Raw genomic sequence first — 17,095 nt, forward strand, 5'->3', positions numbered from 1 at the left:
AGCAGCAGGAGTCCAGAAATGGACTCCGACTGCGCATCTGCGAGAAGGGCGCTTTCGTTTTTCAGCTCCCCACGCCATAGACATTACATTAGGTATGCTGCGCATGCCTAGTGTAGTGGTGGAGTCTGAGGATAGGATCCTGCTCGGGCGGTGACGTAGGGTCGCCCTATGCCCTGTCCCATGCCAGGACACAGCCGAGTAGCTGCCCCCATTCTTCTGATTTGCCAGTCCACTTCAAAGAAAAGAGCGGGGAGAAGTTAATTCCACTGACATCTTGTGGGTGATGATACACGGGACCGGAGCGGGAGATGCCTGGTAAGTTTATTTATTTGTTTTTATGTAATCATTAAATGAAACGCCTTCCCTATCACCCCCCCCCCCCACCTTCCCAATCATTATGCACAATGCTCCAGCTGACACCAGGCATTCTCTCTTATTATCTCCCGGTCTGCGAAATTGAAGCTATCCGTCCTCGTACTTTGTGCTTGAAATGTAAAGAATAGGTAAGGAGTTCCAGCCTCACTGGAATATACCATTGTTGAACGACTGCCCAGCGAAACATAGCCTAATCTAAACCGGCGGCAACGCAGATCTCTACTGGCTACATTAGACAGGGAGGGTGAGGGGGCTAATGAAAAGAGCGGAGTTGTGGACTAGAGAGCGCAAAATAATCAAAGCATTTAAAATTATTAAAAAATAAAGTACTTTAAAGAAACGCTGTGCCTTATAGTCCATATACATGGCGTATTATCATACCATTGTCTAACCAGTTTATCAATCGTACTAATGCCTCATTTTACAGTGATAGAGGCATTTCATGTGCTGTAAATTGGCAAAGCTTCAAATCGCTCCTAATTGATGTTAACATTATTTCAGCAGGATACTCGTGTTAGCCTTTTTAGTGTCCAAAAGTTGCAAGTATGCTACGCCAAGTTTCGGAGAAAAACCCTAGGGGTGAACATATTTCACTGGTGCATGTGCGCCAATCCACGAATACGGTCTCGGACAGACTGCAGATTTCAACAGCAGCATGAAAAATACATTCTTGCGATAAGTTGGAAGAGGAGGAGGGAGATAGACTGAGGAGGGCAGAGGCTTGAGGGTGGAGAGGGGAGAGACTGAGAGGGTGCGGGGCCTCGAGGAGGAAGAGAGAGAGAGGCTGAGACTTGAAGATGGAGAGAGAGAGAGACTGGAGGGAGAGTGGAGCAGGCGCGGTGCGTCCATTGGGGCGAATGAATGAATGATGGATGGATGGATGCAGGATGGATGGGTGGATGGATGGATGGATGGATGGGTGGATGCATGAATGAATGATGTATGGATGCAGGATGGGTGGGTGGGTGGATGGATGGATGGGTGGATGCATGGATGCAGGATGGATGCAGGATGGGTGGGTGGATGCATGAATGAATGATGTATGGATGCAGGATGGGTGGGTGAATGGATGGGTGGACGGATGGGTGGATGCATGAATGAATGATGGATGCAGGATGGATGGATGCATGAATGAATGATGGATGCAGGATGGATGGATGGGTGGATGCATGAATGATGGATGCAGGATGGGTGGATGGATAGATGGATGGATGGGTGGATGCATGAATGAATGATGGATGCAGGATGGATGCAGGATGGATGGGTGGATGCATGAATGAATGATGGATGCAGGGTGGGTGGGTGGATGCATGAATGAATGATGTATGGATGCAGGATTGGTGGGTGGATGGTTGGATGCATGAATGAATGATGGATGCAGGATGGATGCAGGGTGGATGGATGGATGAATGAATGATGGATGCAGGATGGATGCAGGGTGGATGGATGGATGCATGAATGATGGATGCAGGATGGATGCAGGATGGATGGGTGGATGGATGGGTGGATGCATGAATGAATGGTGTATGGATGCAGGATGGGTGGATGCATGAATGATGTATGGATGGATGCAAGGTGGTTTGGGCTCGCTCGCTGCGCTCGCTCGCTGTGGTGCAATATGCAAATTAGTTTACGCCCCACCACTTTCAAATGTCACCAGCCGCCCCTGGACCAGAAGGTTCTGGAAGGTCCCTATTCTAACCTATGGGTCCTGTCTTGAGATGACCGTTATGGCAGTTACTGACCACCATTTAGTAGGTCTGGTAAATCTAGTCAGGGAGGCATCTAGGCCTCAAGTAAAGACTATGAGGTCAAAGAACACCTAACCCCCAGGTCAACATCTCAAAAATCCAGTGGACATGAAAAGATAAAAAGGTTTGAGGGGCAAAAAGGGGACAAAATAAATAATTAAATAGGAGGGACTACCCAAAGGCAGACAGGTCTAACAGAACCTTTGTACCCTTTCAGGACTGGCATAGGCCTTGCTGTACCGGAGTTCAATGTTGCACCTAGAAATGGCTGCACTTGTAAAGGCTGGAGATGCAACTTTGTGGTGTTGAGTGTAAAGCCTAATTTGTGTAGCAGGTATATTACCCTTTGTGTGGCCTGCATACATTGTTGTTTGGTGGGACTTTTGCTGAGCTAATTGTCCAGACAGGGGAACGCATGCATGCCATCCCATTCTGAGATGAGCTGCTACCACTGTACGGCATTTGGTGAATATCCTTGGAGCTGTAGTTATTTTGAGTGGTAACACCTTGAACTGGTAGTTCTGTCCGGTTACTTGAAAACGGAGATAGAGACGGTGCGCTGGTTGTATAGGAATGTGGAAGTAACCATCTTTGAGGTTAATGGCGGTCATGAAATCTCCTTGTTGTAGCACTGGTATCACATCCTGTAGTGTGAACGTGTGAAAGTGTTCTAAGAAGATGTAACTGTTGAGTGGCCTGAGGTGTAGAATAGTTCTTAAATTCTCATCTTTTTTGGGAATGAGGAAATAGAGTGAGTGTACTCTGTGACCCTGAGGTTGTTTTGGGACTATTTCTATGGGTTCTTTTTGAAGGAGAGCTTGAACCTCTTGTTGGAGGAGTGCAAGATGTTCTGGTGACATATTTTGATTGTGGTGGTACTGTGGGTGGGGTATTTGTAAGTACTAGACAATACCCATTTGATAATCGAAAGAACCCACTGGTCGGTGGTAATTTGTGTCCATTGGTGTTGGTATTGTTGTAGCAGTTCCCCTACTGGTGTTATATGTTGAGGGGAAGGCTTAGATTGTCACTGTTGGCTAGGTGTGGTGGATTTAGAGGTGAAACCCCAACCTCTTCCTTGATTATTTTGATAGTGTTATCTGTAATAGGATCCTCTGGAGGACTAGGCCTGGTAGGCGCCTTGTGGTTTTTGTGTATTGCCTGAATCTGTAGATGTGCCAGGTCTTGTTGCACCTCCGTAGGGCACCCATGACTTTTACTGTGTCTGTAACCTTTTTTAGTTTCTCTAACATGTCATCTACTTGTGGCCTGAGTAGATTTTTACCCTCAAAGGGTAGATTTAAAAGAAGATGTAAATCAGTCAAAGCATGAGTCCCTAAGCCATGCGGGGCACCTACTAAGAATGCTACTGTTTACTTCCATGTTTGACGATATCGCTCTGGAAGATGCTGCAATAACTCTTACATTTCATACCATTGGGCACGGTTATAACGTGAAAGGAGACCTACAGAATTGGCGATGTGTAGGTGATTAACTGCTTGTGCGGCCACACATTACTTTCCTTGTCTGTGGGGGGAGCATCTCCATTGCTTTGGGAATTAGCTCTTTTCTTGCCATGTGGACTACTAATAAATCAGGCGAAACTTGGCCCTTAATATATGCTGTGTCTGATGGACATGCTTTGCATTTTTTGTCCACTCTAGGAAATATGAACCGGGACTTCACTGGTTGCTTAGAAATTTCCTGTGTGGATTTGAGCATGCCCTCTAATATAGGCAGGGATTGCACTGTCCTATGTGATCTATTGAGTGTTTCCAATAAAAAGTTGTCTTCCTCTTCTAAAGACTGGAGGACTATGACAGGGCTGCAATGTGTGTCAGTGATAGTGTGGTCTTTGGGGAACATGTGTGCATATGAATGGGATGTGTGTGTATGGGTGATTGAAAGACTGTCATATGTACTTGCTGCACAGGATATAACTTTCGCCATATGTAGCACTGTTACAGGCATAACACAAACATACGACCATTTCTTTTTTTAATGGGAGAAATTTCAAGTGCAGAAAAAGGTTATGGAAACATTTTTTATTATATGAAACTTTTTCTGCACATTACATTTCTCCCACTTAGAAAGTGTTGCATTTACAAACAGCAGGCAACTTGCATCCAGTGGCCTGTAGACATGGTGCCATATTTATAACAGATAAATAGAGTCATTTTATTTTAAATAGGAGGAATTTAAAGTGAAGAATCATGCTCCATAAACTATTAAGACTTAATTGACTTAAGTGAAAGTGGAGAAAAACATTTACTCAATGTTTCATACAAATATTTGTATCCACTTTCTCCCATTTGTAAAAAAAACAATAGAATACTTTTCAGTAATAATACTGGCAAAGGAGCGCAAGAGGTCTGCTGTTTGTAAATGCAATACTTTGTAATGTGATAACTTAATGATTACATTAACTCTTCATTTTAATGTTAACGCTTCATTTTAATGTTTTCCCCTTTAAAAGAGTCCGGACTTTTGTTCTCATGCCACAATATTGAGTTGACAAGGATTTTAATTTAACATTGAAAAACCTCAGCGATTCAATTCTTCACCTCTGTGTCCTGGGTCATAAATCTCACCCCAACACTGCTCATTATCAGGCCCTGCTATAATTGCAGCTTGAAGATAATAATGTAAAATAAACACAGCCTTCCCTTAACTTTAAAAGGAAAATGTGACCCTGTGCTTAATTAAAAATGAACTCATGGCCGTTAGCTACTCTAAAGGTGTCTGTGAGATACTAGTAGCTCACGATTGACTGGTTGGAGACACCTAATTTAAAGTGTAGGTGTTTGTGTCTATGATTAATGGACAGAAGGTTTGTGTGCATGCAGTAGTATGCCCACATTGTGTCAGTACTTTCAATCACCAAGTCTGGCTCCTAGGCTTGACTAATGCTAGAATAATTAGGTCTCTGGTCTAAGATTAGCATATACAGGCGAGACATTCACTTTATCGCTTCAGTAGAACAGACTATTTGGGTGAGTGGTGTTAATTCATGTGCTTCTTCTGGAAAATGTGCCAGCTTATTTTGAGTTGTATGCCTCAATCCAGAGTAAATAAATCTAGTGGGGTAGTCTCACGCTTCGCTTTGAATTGTGTGTCAGAAACGTTCTAAGTATAAATAATCTACTTCAACAATGCCTGTCTTTTGAAGTGTAGTGTTGACTCTGCTTTCACTTGTGATCAGTAACAGGGTTATGTGTCAGTAGTATAATGGGTGAGTACAAGAAATGTGCGCCGAGCCTTTCTTCCATGCGACCCCAAGTTCAACAGGTTGTGGCCCAGGTTTGAATCACAACCCTAGGTCATGGCAATTCGACTAGAAGTAGTGAAGCAAAAGGCATCTTCTCAGTTTGTTCTTACTCTGGTACGAGATATGGGAGATGTTGATTAGGATGGTACCAGCTCCAAGCATTTTGGCATTGTGTTGCGAGGTAGTATGCTTCTAGGTCTTATATGGTAGGATTAGCATTTCCAATCCAATCCTCGGCTGCCTCCCTGCCAGATGAGTGTAATCAAAGGAGTTCAAGATGTTTGAGAAATCATTTATTAAGAGGAATGGGAATATTTGTAAACAGATCAAAAAATCTAGAAAGAAAATTCATCCTTTTGAGCACAATTATGATTGTTTTTCATATTTGAAGTCATTGATAATCATTGCAGGCAAGGTATTATGGTTACCAAAAACTGATCGTTCATGTGATTTACCCAATTCCAATTGTAACCTTTGTATGTGTATTGCACATGGATCTAGTCACGATGCTTGCGAAATTTAACCCACAATTCTGGATTTATGAGGAGTAATCCAAGCAATTGTTAAAACGGATTAGAGAAGGGCTTATAAATGTGGTCAGTCTTTTTAGCTTCCACAGTGCCTAGACATAGCTGCCTAAAAGACACATGGCATTTACAATGTGGAGGATGAGGCTGCCAGAAACAAAGATTTTTTGTCCCATAGTGTTCCATGTTTGTGGAGGGGCCATGAGCAAAGCATTTGGGTTCAAATCTGCGGTGCATGCTTGAACCAACAACTTTTTCAGTAAAGGGGCAATGACAAGTCCGTCAGATCATACAGGGTAGGTCTGTGCTATCTAGCTATTTTCTGTGGACTACCAAGGCGGATATGGTTTTTTTTCTAAAGCAGCCAAGACAAGTTCTAATAATGCCTTGTTAAAAGGTAGTAGAGGCAAGCAGAGGTACTGCACGACCTCCTTCAAAATGTTAGATTTTGTCTGCCTCTTTTTATACCAACTTATTGAAAAAGACTTCCTCCAAAGGAGGGCCAGAGCGATAAAGGATATTACTTTCAGGAGAGGTGTCCCAACCACTTTCACTTGATAAGTAAAAGTACGTTCAGTGTTATAAGAGGAAAGATACTTAGCCTCAGATTCATTATCTTTTGTTATGACCATATTCCTCATCCCGCATGGCTAGAGTATCAGAATTGGCCCCAAATAGTTATTTTATCCAGGAAAATCTCCAGGACCTGGGAACAGGCTATGCCAAGGCCTCTGATTTCTTCAGAGGCCGAAGCTTATGGAGGAGCTGAGTCGGGCGCCAGACTTCCAAACCTACAGAATAAAGTGCCCCCTTGAGCAATGGGCCAGAGAGTAAGAGAGCCATCCTAAAGAGATTTAGTTAAGCTAGCCAGAACTCCTCGTCCTGCAAGATCAGCCAATGGAATTGAAAACTCCGCCTTTAATGTCAGAACCTGCTCGGCCAAGGAGGAACACCTGGCTTTGTAGAGTGATGTCAACATTATGAATGATCCTAGGAGTGAGACAGTTCTCAAGAAAAAGAGGATTTCTACTTAATATGCAACTTTCTGTGCTTTTTGTGGGAAGATCTGTCGGGGTTAGGGCATTGGCCAAAAAGTGTTTTGTCTCCCACTCCATGATGGATTTCTGGTGCATTGAGGCTGAAGGTGGAGGGGGTGGGGGTGGTGGTCAGATCAACACAACATGCATGTGTACTGTGGGCAACGATATCTTCTTGCAGAACTGGTGACAGAATTTAAACCTTAGGATACAGTTGACCTAGTCGCTGTCGAAAAGCAAAGGAATTTCATAAGTGAATCCCAAAGAAGGGCTCCCAAACACAACTGATGAGGGGCAGAAAAACAGGAATCTATGCCAGCACACTGGCTGGTACCTTATATACTCGTTTATCAAGACCACTCCTATCTACCCATCCACCAGGGATGTGGCATCAAGGCCACACGGCACCACCTGGAGTTTCTAAACAGCTATAACTGTGGGTGGGGAAAGTTTTCTGAATCCAGTCTGTCACCTCGATGATATTCATAAGGTGAGGAATCTGCACCATGATGAGTCCATCGGGAGAAAATATGCCTTTCCAAGGAGGAGAGCTAAAAAAGCAGGAAATTGAAGGAACCATAGGCCACAAAAGAAAAAGAAAATCAGATACAAATTCCAGCAGAAAAGTTTTTTCATAGGCTGTCTGGTCAACCTGACAGAGGCTGGAGCCTCTTAGAGATGGTTCCAGAGCCCACTTAAGTCAAAAGCGCCTTTTATAGCCACAAGCAATACCCTTCCTGCACAAAAAAGTAGTGTTGTTCCTAGCCAAGGAAATACCCTTGGGTCCCAGAATTGGACCAATGGACTGAGTTAGAAAGGTAACTCCGAGTGTGCCCCGGAGAAGCATGGAGTAAGATATGAGGTGCCTTTGCTCTGCCCCCCTCCAACAAGTTGGAATTCAGAGTAACCCCACAGACACCCGTGGGTCACTCCACGACATGCTGGATCTGATAGCAGATTTCACAAATGATTTGCATATGGCCATGTCTGAACTGGGGTGGCAGAGTGGGCTAAAGAACGGTGATGGATTAAACCCAGATCTGTTGACTGGGTGTGAGTGTTTGATTGGTTCAGATGCTCCGTTCATCACCACCCCCTTTTGTACTGCTTTGTTCGCCATAAGTTGGCAGGGTATGCTCAGATGTGAGTCCTTTGCTCACTTTGCCACTGGATTCAAGCAAGCCTGGCTGAAGACGGCAGTAATGCCAGAAACCGGTCATAGGAAGCATGTTTCCGGTCCAGGGAAGACATGGCTTGGCAGTTCGGGCTGAACTGTTCCCATGAGGCACAGGGTCAGACTGATTTGCATATGACCATGTCTGAACTGGGGTGGCAGAGTGGGCTAAAGAACGGTGATGGATTAAACCCAGATCTGTTGACTGGGTGTGAGTGTTTGATTGGTTCAGATGCTCCGTCCATCACCACCCCCTTTTGTACCGCTTGTTAGTTCTGTAACATTTATAAAATATAATACTTTCTGTTCTCGGATAGGACAGATTTACAACAGCATGGAAATTGTAGGTCACTTCCTTCAGCTGACCGAATATGAGGTTTTATTTTCGAATGAGGAATTGTTTTCTGTATAGGGCATAGCATAGTCTATTCGTTAGAATGTGGCGCAAAGGTTACTACCATGTGATGCATTTTCTACTTACCTATTAGTTGTGCTATGTAATTTTCTTTGTCACACCACAGTGACTGCAGTTTCATTGTCTGAATGAATAAAAACTCACCATTTGGGAAACAAGCCAGGGTTCCTTCCCGATCATCTAAGACAGCAGACTCCATGTTAGTTTGTTTATCACTCTATACTTAAAATCAATTTTAGGTTCGCTTCTGCTTTACTGAGCGGACCATATGACAAATGCTCCTTTGTTCACATTTGCCTTTTGCTAGACTGTAAGTGGTTTGAGTGATTCCTCTGTTCCTAGTTCAAGAGTTCTCAGCTTAAACTCTTCATAGTTTCTGAAATCATTTGGATGTACTGGTCTGGTTTGAAGTAACTACTCAAAATAAATAGAGCATGTCTTGCATTGTGGAGTAATGCTCAGTGAGTTGATGTCTTGCAAGGTTCGAATTGTTGTGCAGTTTGTCAAGTGATACTTTGATTTGATGGTTTTGGTCTTGTTAATAGTATTTGAATGGCATTGTTAATGTTGTATATGAATTGGTGATTATTAATTGTGCTTGTTGGAATTTTGTGTTTTATGTGGCTTTGATTATCTGCTTCAAAGTAATCCAAGCTCTTGAGATACCATTATTAATGTTGGTTGTTTGCTGAAGGCGTGACTCAACAAGTCAAAAGACATCTTCTTTTAATGAGACCTTAATGGCCAGTTGAATCTGATCTAATTGGGGTTGTCTCGTTTATTTCTTTGTGGATGATAAAAAGAAGTACAGTCTCCACGGCAGATCTTATATTGGTCAGAGATTTATCTTGGTGTGATTGAAGTTGTTTTAGAATTTTTCTCTAGTTTGCAATGAGCTTGATTCACTTCAGGTATTCTAGTACGCATACAGTTTCTTTGTTTTGAAATGCAGGCTTGGATTCCAGGTCTCCTTTTCAAGTTGAATTGTGATTGGTTAGCTGCTCATGTTGCTTAACCTTACTGGGCATATAAAGTTCCACTTGAAGGATCAACTGCTCACTATATGTTGCTAAATTGAGGTCTTCATATGTGTCCATGGCTACATAAAAAAGCAAAAGATTACTGCTAATGATAAACTGACGCAGTTTTCTTTACTTTTAACATGAGGAGTATCTGAAATGTTCTATATATGAGGCGAAAGACTAGCTAGCTGGAGGTGTTGAATGATTGGGATTTTGTGGTGACTGACCAGCGTAAGAGAATGTTGAAGGATCAGTTAGAAAAACACTGAATCATTGGATGGATGCTAGAGGGTGAATGCAAACTAAAGCATGGAGATGACATGGTTGAAGTGGCAGTGACAGTGAAGTGGGAGTACTTCATGCAATTGTCAAAAGAGAGACAAAAAGAAATTAACACACAATAGTAAGATTTAAATTAAGGATGAGAAATAACGGATGTGTAGTGATTATGATAGAACAGGTTATTAAATGATTTGTTGAATTCAAGACCATTTCTGTATAATGATGATCGAAGTCCACGAGTGCAGGAGCGAGGAGCCACAGAGCTAAATCCTGCTTTACAAGCATCAGTAGACAGTATACCTACTAGTGAGTTTCCTGATGTACTACCTAGTACTATTGCCATGGGTGTGTAAGCAACGAGAGAGTCAGAAGAAATTGATATTGTTAGACTTAAACCAGAATTTGGAGAAATTAACAATGGTACAATATATGATGAAAGTATACCGACATACAGTGAAGAAGAATTGAGATATTTGAGTAAGGAAGCAGAAAGACATGCATGATGCATATGACAAGCTTGAATTAAAGCTGGATGAGCTTTGCGTCGATTCGTATAAAAAGAGATTGTGTAGAAATTACAGAATGGATCGGAGTGACAATGAAATACCGAAAATGGAAAGTGTCAGTTTGAGAATAAATGTGAGAGAATGTATACAACTTATAAAGGCTTGGGAAAATTTGAAAGGGTGAAACAAAAGGAAAAAGAAACTAGAACGAGTATGGAGTGTGGAACATCCAATGAGAGAAGTGCATGGAGGTGCAAATGTTCACATACCGTGGGCAAGGTCTCGTCTCCTGGCAATTACAAAAAACTTTCCGAAGTTTAGAGAAGAACCACACTAGTCGTATACAGAAGCATAAAGAATTGGGGCAATTTCAAATCGGTTTTGGTCAATTTGAAGACACTGTTTGAGATCATTATTCCTAAAGATTTGTGGTTGGAGTGTAATGTAATTGCAAGTTGGCTAGAACCACCAAGGGTTAAGCCTCATAATGGCCCATCAACTGTTGTGTAATTAGAAGATAGTGATTGACAGCTGAAGGGTAAGTGCCACAAAAATAAATTGGTTGAAACGAATGACACACAAGTCTAATGAATCAGTGAAAGCATAATATGAAAGACTAATGTAGATTTGCCTGCAATACAGTGGAGTTGATAACGCTGCAAAAGACGGTGTAAGTGGATTAATTTTAGTGTTTGTGTTGGATTTGCGTCCAGAGATTAGTTCCGCTATTCAGCAGAGTGTGATGTGTTGGCAAGCAGAATTTCAAAATAAGATTTTTAAGTATGGCAGGCATTCTACTGATTGTTTTAATGAAAAAAACAGGAAGTTTAAAGAAAATGTCATGGTGGCACAGACAAATTATTTTTAGACGGTGGAAAGAAAATCAGCTCTTATCAATAGTCAGATTCTGGTTTTGTTTCAGGTGTGAATTTGGGAATGCAGGATGTTGGGGTGTAAAATACTGTTTTGCAATTTATGCAGGCTGGAAATAAAAATGCTTTCAAGCCAGAGATATAGGTTTTTATTAATGATTTGAATATACCCAAATCAAATATTAATAGGTTTAGCATCAATGATGAAATATAATATGCTAAACAGAACGCAGAACTTCCAACTAAATCCTGGTTTTCAGCAAAATCCTTCAGCGATGAATCATAATTTTCCTCAAATGCATTCACGCTCTATGTTCCTAATGGACTGAGTCAAGTGCAGGTACAATGACAGTGCCTGAGGGGGAGGACAATTGCATGCTTGTTGCTATCATAAAGGTAGACAAGAGTGACCCTCATGTAGCTGGTTATGTGAATGGCCACCCAAAACAATTTTTCAATGATACAGGTGCTACCCTCTCCACAGTGAGACCGATTGAGGTTCCAAATCTACCCCTCTCGATAAAATAAGTTCAAGTTGCAGGATCAGTATTAAATTTGCCTCCAAATTTATGACGCATAGTCAAAGAGGAAGTTTGGGATTTTACGGAAAAAGACATTGATTAATAAAAAGTGCAGTCTCAGTGGAAATAAAAGTAAAAACAAATGCAGTGTTTCCTAGTAATCCTTAGTAAAAGCTTACTCATGAAGCTGAGGAGGGAATGGCATTTGTTAATGAGAAAATGACTGAGCAAAGCATTTGAAAATAAGTGCTAGGATGGCTTTGCAACTCCCTGATCACAGGAATTTAAAAATCCAATGTAAAGTGAAGAATAGTGCAGGTTTGTTGTCCTGTGGTACTAAATCCTGCTGTCATTTTGTTCAAAATTCCTGCTGAAGAAGAGTGGCTAACTATCCTCGATTTGTGTCAAGCACTTTTCTCCATCCCCCTTCACAGGAATAGACAGTAACTCTTTGTATTTACATTTTTAAATAGAGTAATGGTCTGCTGTCAAACCCCACAGTGGTAAAAGAAGAGTCCACAGAGTTAGTCCTGAAATTTGAAGAAAGATCTAGAGAGTTTGCACATTCTCTGTAACTCAGTTCTGGCGCTAAATATTGATGACCTGATGATTGCACCCAAAACAAAAGATTGCAAGCTTGACACAATTGCATTGTGTTGACCAACTTCACAAAGCCATAAAGGGTCGCTGACAAAATTGCAATACTGTCCAAAAAAAGTTATTTATATGGGTAATAAAAATAGAGTGAAGAAAATGTCAGCAGAACGTATCTCTGCGATTCTGAAAATGAATCCACCAACGGCATAAAAAGAAGAGAGGAAGATTTTGGGAATAGTTGACTACTGTCGTTAGTGGATTCCAAACGTTTCCCTGGTTGCAAAGCCTTTACATAGGATTACGGATTGTAATGAGAGTTATTCAGTGCTTTGGGATGAAGACCACATTAATCCCTTCCTGGAGCTCAGACACAGTCTCTCTATGGCATCCACTCTTGGAATGCATGATTATGAAAAATGATTTTATTTATTCTGCCATGAGAGAGAAAGGGTGCTCACTTTCAGTACTTATTCAGCAACACGGAGGAGCAAAGCAGCCTGTGGCTTACTGTGTTAGTAACTCACTCAGTTGAAATTTTGCTGACTAGGTCTCAAACTCGGCAATCCTTGCAACTGAGAATGTCTCTATCAAACATTGCAATACCCCAAATCCCACCACACTATTGCCACTTCATTGTGAAGATTTCGATGAGGAAGACAATGACTGTGACCATGATTCTATCAATGCAGAGTTGTGCACTAAACTCCACCTGATATTTAAGATAAACTTGAATAGGATACTTTTATTTTGTTTGTAGGTGTTTCTTGTCTGAGAAACCACTAATGTATTCTGAGAGAAGCAGATGCAGTTTGCACAACTGCTTACATTGTTGAAGCATTATACTTATGTAATGTAATCTCAGCACAAGTTGTGGAATTGATTACCTTTATGAGAGCATGCTGTGTAGCCATGGAGTGTTACAATTTACATAGGTAGCAACTATTGTTTTGGAGTGGTCCATTACTTTGGACAGCTATGGTCACAAAGGGGTTTCTTGATCTCCTCTACTAGTCTTTTTAGACATAGGCCAAGAATTCTGGCTCTGTTTTATTCCCAAAAGAAACCCTTAAAGATAAGCATAGTCTGGAAATTATTTCAGAAATAATAAATGTTATTGTGGTTGGAACCTAAATATGCGTGGTCAAAAAAGGCAGTTGAACTGAGGTGTGAAACCCATATGGTCTTAAACCTATTGAAAAAAGAATTGGTTGTGTATACCTCAATTTTAAAAATGAGTAACAATCCTAAGATATAAGAATCTTGATAGGTTTTTTTTAATCAAGTTTATTTAATTTAATTATTTTCAGTGGGTATTCGAATACATTCAGTCAATCCAGAAACAGATGCTGTTATTCAAGTATTACAATTCTTAAACTTATATTTGTGTTCTTTATCATTTCATGTCTGCAAACATTGATACGTCTCCTACTGAAGGATTTGACATCACTGGCTGTGAAAACATAATTCCTAAAGCAAACAACACAGGTCAGTTTCTAAAAGTAAACAGTAAACAAACATGAACTTACTTCCTATTTCTTCTCCTGGCTCTGTTGTAGGCTTCCAGACCTTCGGTAAGTGTCCTCAACTTCTCGGGCTCCACCTGAGTGAAGGTATTAACACCAAACCACATTACCCAGACCTGCAATTATTAAACACTACTTTAACATGCCTTATGGACATGCAGGTGATTTATTTTAGTGGACTCTGCTTTCAATATTTCAAATAACATCCCTCTTCACCAACTGTTTCTAAACAAAGACGTTATGAGATTGTCTAGTAGCATCATAAAATAACTGAAGAAGCACTACTGAAACGGTCTGTTGACCATATTCTAAATAAATGCCCTACACAAAAGCTCTTAGGATTACACACACACACACACACACACACACACACACACACACACACACACACACATATATATATGCAGCCGTTACATAAAGAACTGGACTGCTGTGCCATTACAAATACCATCATTGTTAACAAATTGACATACTGTTTGTGCAATGGCATTCATGAGCCTGCTGCACAAATGAAAAAGTATCAAACAAAATGAGCTAGAAGTGTGGTGGAATGTTACATCCTTGTTGGATACGGCTGTTGTTAGGTTGTGAAGTTAGTATATAGACATGTAGGCCATGATTAAAATAACCCTTTAGCTTCTGTATCCGATGGCTACTAACCCAATGGATGTATCGCACACAAACTGCTACTTTGAACTGAACAAGGATGATACTTGACTTTTTTTGTGTGATCCGTGAATATTATAATGACTTCTGAATCACTACCATAAATTTACCTACCTTGATAAATGGGGCTACTTCAAATGGAGCCCTGCTTGTTATGCACAGAAGCCAGAATCTGCTGGTTGGATTCCTCTGCTAAAAATGAGATCTGTAGGCTAAGACACTCAGAATAATCCTCTTCCATTTGAATCCGTATTATGAGTTGTGTGGGAAACCCTGCACTATTTTCTCGAGACATTTTTTAACCAGTTAAATCTGAAAGTGGGTGGCTAAGCACCAAATGTGCTTTGACAGTAAACCTTAAATTTTCTTTTGGTAGAACGTTTTATTTTTATTGCCACCATTATTATTCAAGTGTAGCATGACAGCAGGTACAACAGTACATAATTGGCCTTAGTTTAGATAACAAGAAAAGGTGGCATTAGGACCAATGCACAAGTTACTTATCTTCGAGTAACAATATATCTGTAAGAAACATAGGTTCGTTATAGATTCCTTACCTTAAAATATCCCCCAGTCCTCAGACTGGATCTGGAAAGTTTTTCGTCAACAGTACACCTGCGTGTCGCTAGGTGGCGTCGGTCGACTCCGGGTCTGTTGTTGGAGTCGTGGTCGCCGGGATGAAGATGGGAAGGTTACTTAGACGCCACCCTCGCATGCTGACGTCAGTTCTGTACACGACTTTACCCGTCGGGAATGCAGAGCCATGCCTGACACTGACCACTGGTGCACAAAACTAGGGCGGTGGTGTTGTCTATGAACACTTACACTAGACTTCCCCGGACAGAGGGAAGGAATGCCTTCAGTGCAAGAGAGATTGCCTGAAGCTCCAGAAGGTTGATGTGGAGCTCGGACTCCGCCGGAGACCAGAGGCCTCTGATCTACGCCTCTCCCATGTGGCCGTCAAATCCCAGAAGTCTGCGTCCGGCACCACTGTGTGTTCTGGTTGGGGAAGGAAGAGGGATCTGCAGTTGATCCAATCCGGGTTCGTGAGCCAAAACTGCAATTGTCGTGCAGTGCCCTCCGAGATCTGGACGTAATCAGACAGATTCCCCTGATGCTGCGCCCTCTGGAACTTCAGGTACCACGGCAGAGCCCGCATATGCCACCTGGTATGATCGACCAGCAGGATGCAGGAGGCCATGAGGCCCAAAAGCCTCAGGGTCATCCTGACTGAAACCCGGGATAGAGACTGAAAGATTGACATCATAGTCTGAATATCCCGGACTCGTTTGGGAGGATAAACCCGAAACTGTGTTGTGTCCAGAACCGCTGCGATTAAAATGAGCTTCTGAGAGGGAATCAGGTGTGACTTTGGCACGTTAATGGAGAACTCCAGCAAATGCAGGAGGTTGGCCGTAGTCTGGAGGAGGTGGGAGACTGGAACGAGTCTGCCTTCAACAACCAGTGGTCAAGATAGGGGGAAGACTGGAACCCACGATCTGCGCAGATGAGCTGCGACCACCGCTATCACTTTCGTGAACACCCGAGGGGCGCTGGTAAGGCCAAAGGGGAGCACGGTAAACTGAAAGTGCTCTAAGCCTACTGTGAACCGTAGGTAACGCCGGTGGGCCGGCAGGACGGGGATTTCAAAATTAGCGCCCTGCAAGTCTAACGCTACCAACCACTCTCCAGGGTCGAGGGCAGACAACGTCGTCAGCGTGAGGTTCTGTGATTTTCGACTTCGCTTCGTAGTCAGCCGCCATTTTGTGACAGCCGCCATTTTATGTTGCCCTCACTCAGGCGACACGGCGAACATAGTGTTTTTACCTTTTCAGCTGCTCGTCTCTCCTGTTAAAAAGTAACCCTTTGTCCTTGTTTATGAAACCGATGTCAGGGTCTGGCCGAGTAGGTTAATCCATGTCTAGACTGACTGATCCTTCTCTTAGTTGACTGTTTGGGTCCCACCATTCTTCCTTTTCTTTATCTTATTTGACTGGCCTTCACTATTCTTTCCGTGTACTCTCCTGTTACACAACTATCCTTTGAGGTTCGCAAATACGTCCTGCCACCTGCAAATTGAATTATATGCATTAGCATTGATTAACTTGACGGGAGAGGAGAACACAGGGTCTGAAAGAAGGGCGTACACAAGATACTCGATAGCTTGTTTTCGAACTTTTCTCATTTGTCAGTTTTGTATGTTTTGGGAGTAGGTATTGTAAATATGTATGGTATAAAAGTCTGCGCCTAACGGAGTGTCTCGTGTCTCTGTCAGATAAGGCAGGTGAACCCGGAGATTTTAGGCGTGCCCTGCGCCGCTCGGCCGGTAAGGCCCAGTTCTCCAAGCGAGCGTCAACATTTTGAACTTCTCCTTCAGGAGGAAGCGGTTGACGTTCCTGAGATTTAAGATAGGACGCAGGCCTTTTGTCATTCTTGGGCACCAGAAAGTAGTGGGAATAGCAACCACAACCGACTTCTGTGGCTGGAATGCGCTTGATGGCCCCCTTGGCCAAGTAGGCTGAAACTTCCTGTTAGAGAAGGGCCAGGTGATCCTCTGAC

At 42.3% G+C, this 17,095-nt stretch overlaps 1 protein-coding gene across 2 annotated transcripts in view; it reads right to left on the minus strand.

Annotated features, from left to right (window-relative positions):
* MBD5 (methyl-CpG binding domain protein 5) overlaps positions 1-17,095 on the minus strand; it is a 501,160-nt gene that overhangs the window by 89,807 nt on the left and 394,258 nt on the right. The window contains exon 9 of one of the 2 annotated variants that reach the window (XM_078681764.1): positions 13,874-13,947. In XM_078681764.1, coding sequence (XP_078537890.1) covers positions 13,874-13,947 — 74 coding nt within the window. Of the gene's footprint in view, positions 1-13,873; positions 13,987-17,095 lie in introns of both variants that reach the window. The other variant, XM_078681763.1, reaches the window with a different exon arrangement.

Source organism: Lissotriton helveticus, chromosome 3_1, assembly GCF_964261635.1.
Source record: "Lissotriton helveticus chromosome 3_1, aLisHel1.1, whole genome shotgun sequence".
Taxonomy (NCBI): domain Eukaryota; kingdom Metazoa; phylum Chordata; class Amphibia; order Caudata; family Salamandridae; genus Lissotriton; species Lissotriton helveticus.